Source organism: Dendrobium catenatum, unplaced genomic scaffold (genome assembly GCF_001605985.2).
Source record: "Dendrobium catenatum unplaced genomic scaffold, ASM160598v2 fragScaff_scaffold_496, whole genome shotgun sequence".
Classification (NCBI taxonomy): Eukaryota; Viridiplantae; Streptophyta; class Magnoliopsida; order Asparagales; family Orchidaceae; genus Dendrobium; species Dendrobium catenatum.
This window is the reverse complement of record NW_021318958.1, coordinates 77,725-80,747: the sequence shown is the minus strand read 5'-3', so window position 1 is coordinate 80,747 and position 3,023 is coordinate 77,725. Positions and strand designations below refer to the sequence as shown.

The 3,023-nt window shown below is 39.4% G+C and overlaps 1 protein-coding gene across 2 annotated transcripts; it reads left to right on the top strand.

Moving 5' to 3' along the window:
- The first annotated feature begins 524 nt into the window (after positions 1 to 524).
- Positions 525 to 2,417, top strand: LOC110108089 (pentatricopeptide repeat-containing protein At5g66500, mitochondrial-like). Of its 2 annotated transcripts, XM_028694504.1 has the most exons (2): positions 525 to 1,546; positions 1,688 to 2,417. In XM_028694504.1, exons 1-2 carry the CDS (start codon positions 716 to 718, stop codon positions 2,303 to 2,305), a joined length of 1,449 nt encoding a protein of 482 aa, XP_028550337.1. In that variant the 5' UTR covers positions 525 to 715; the 3' UTR covers positions 2,306 to 2,417. The 2 variants fall into 2 exon arrangements, with proteins under 2 accessions (XP_028550337.1, XP_020694260.2); XM_020838601.2 differs by having other exon boundaries at positions 525 to 2,417.
- Positions 2,418 to 3,023: the final 606 nt, after the last annotated feature.

The following is a 3,023-nucleotide window of genomic DNA, read 5'->3' as shown; positions in this document are numbered from 1 at the left end:
CAATAAAAGTATAAAAAAGTACAGACTCCAATTACAATAAACCCTAATATAATCTGTTTTGAAGTCTTCAGTAGTCTGGAATATGATTTCCCTGAAACGTTAGTACACACAAACAACAAAAGCAATGTATCCGATATATGTTAGAGAAAACAATAATCAATACAATAATTATTTGGAATAATCAAAAACACACATGACATGAAAACATAATTATGAAAACTAAATTGCAACAAGGCTCAGGTCCAACCCGTAACTGATCTGACACAAGTTGACCCGACCCAAACTCGATCTATTTTTTGCAAACGGGTCATTTTTTTGGACCCGAACTTGACCTGATCCGGATCAACCAGACACAACCCACCTGGCGAGGGCGGCATTTAGTCACATTCACAATCCTCAACACTCGCCTTCGTGGTTAAACCTAATTCAAAATTTTGGGGTTGAATTCGTTTGGGATTTTAGGGTCGTTTCAAATATTGACACCATATGTATCATGACATTAGCTTTATTTTAGTGCAATTCTATGAAGCATGGAGTTACCATAATTAGCTCTTGCTTAGTTATTCTTGCGTTCATCCTATTTGAGAGCCTTGAGGAGGAACCATATCTTTAAGAAAGATGATACAGATTCATCCAACTCATATGTAACAGCTAAGCCCTTAATAGCAGAAGATTTGGGGCAGAATTCAACATTTTTGATTGCTTAAATTTCTGAATGAAAAGTTCTGCCCACAATCTATGGCTCTCACGGCTAATTTACCTTCTGCCTGCTCTGTACCGTTTTAATTCACTTCAATGCCTCTCCACCTGTCGCATGTTCGATGAAATGCCGCTCTGGGATCGCGATACTTACTCCCTCAACACACTCCTCTCTTCTCACGTCCGCGCCGGCAACCCTACCTCTGCTCTCCTCCTCTTCCAAAAAATGCGCGTTTTTGGTGTTCCCCTCGATTCCTACTCGTTTCCTCCTGTTCTCTCCGCTTCTTCTACTGCTTCTCCTTCCCTTGGCCGACAATTGCACGCCCTAATGGCGAAGGCAGGGTGCCTCTCCTCGCCAATCACTGCCACCGCTCTTCTCGACATGTACTCTAACATCAGCCTGATTGATGATGCCCTTTTTGTGTTCGAAGAAATGCGTACAAAAGACGTCGTCGCATGGAATGCTCTTCTATCATCCCTTGTTATACATAACCTCGCTGTTAAAGCTGTAGATGCCTTTCGATCTATGTTGGGCAGTGGGGTTTCCTTCACTGGATTCACATTGTGCTCGCTGTTGAAGGCCTTTGCAGCTTTGCGAACTCTCAGGCTGGGCAGACAGATTCATGCTTGGGTAGTTATCACCGGCTATGATTCCCTTGTAATGGCTACCACGCTTATAGATTTCTATTCGAGCTGTGCGCAGGTTCATATGGCTATTGGGGTCTTCAATAAAGTGGGATGCCCCAAAGATTCAGCAATTCACAATGCTGTGGCCAATGCTTGTGTTAAAAATGGCTGCTTTCAAGAGGTTTTTGCTTTGCTGGGGGAGATGAGACCGCTCAATGAGGTATTACTCACTTCTGCTCTGAGTGCTTGTGCCGAGTCTTTGAATTTATTATACGGGAGGGAGATACACTGTGTTATCTTTCGTCATGGATTTGTTTTTGATACCATTCTATTTAATGCACTCATGAACATGTATGCAAAGTGTGGAAACTTAAAGGCTGCACATTTATTATTCGATTGTGTTGGAGAGCGAAATGTGATATCTTGGACAAGTATTATTGATGCTTATGGTATCCATGGTAGAGGTGTTGAAGCCTTAAGATTGTTTAAGAGGATGGAGGAGGAGAAAGCTTCTAGCAATGTTTCTCCAAATTCTGTGACATTTCTCTCAGTTCTATCTGCTTGTAGCCATTCTGGTCTTGTAGATGAAGCTAAGGAATTCTTCTTTTTGATGAAAGAGAAGCATGGTTTTGCTCCGAGTTCGGCACATTATGCTTGTTTGATAGATCTTTTAGGGCGGGCAGGCAGGGTTGAAGAAGCTTGGGATTTGTTTTGTAGTTTGAATAGATCACATAACAAACTTACAAGTCCAGTTTGTGTGGCAATGCTGAATGCATGTAGAGTTAGCATGGATTTCATGAGAGGAGAGGTTGTTGCTATGCATCTACTCGAGTTGGATCCAGATAATCCTAGTAGCTATGTACAGGTTTCAAATTTTTATGGAGCTTTTGGGAGGTGGGAGGGAGTTCAGGAGTTGAGAAAGATTATGATTAACAAAGGGCTCAAAAAGGAGCTGGGTAGCAGTCAAGTTGCTGCCTAGAATTTAGATCAAATGTTGTTCCACAGTTGTAGAACAAAATTAATCTGTTTTTAGTCTGTTAAGAGCCAATGAGATTATATTCTTAGTTCTTATGATATATTTTTTTTATTTTTTATTTTGTCGCCATATTTGTGCAATGCTTTTTAGGATTAAAAGTAATAGAAGAAAGTATATTTTGGAAAAGGAAAAGAGAAGAAAGATGACATATGATATTGATACACCTTAGTAGCAAGTATGATGGACCTTTTTTATGAAGATTTGTATTTTATATTTCTTATCTATCAGTTGTTGGCACTATTCTGATTAGAAAAATAGCTAAATGGGATACAATTCTTACACTAGCGATCACCTGTTTGTGATTGCTTTTTCTGCTTTTGAAATAACTATTTTCAAGTTCCAAATCAACACCTTGATGATAGATGGTTGAGCTGACTAATTTTTTTACAATATTAGTGTATGTAAGCTAGATGCATTCTTTACATAGCAGTAATAGGCATGCTTTACATAGTGCAAATTGTTAGAAGTGCTTTATTCCTATATTATGTTTGTTATCACATTTACCGGTCAAGTTATTATTAGGTGTACATATGAACACGATCTTCATTGACACTGGTTTCTCATTCAACCTCATGTATAGTGAGATGGTCGGCATTCAACATTCAAGACCTGGGTCAAGATAAGGTCACACTACAAGTTTTAAAGAGCTAGGCTCAAAAAC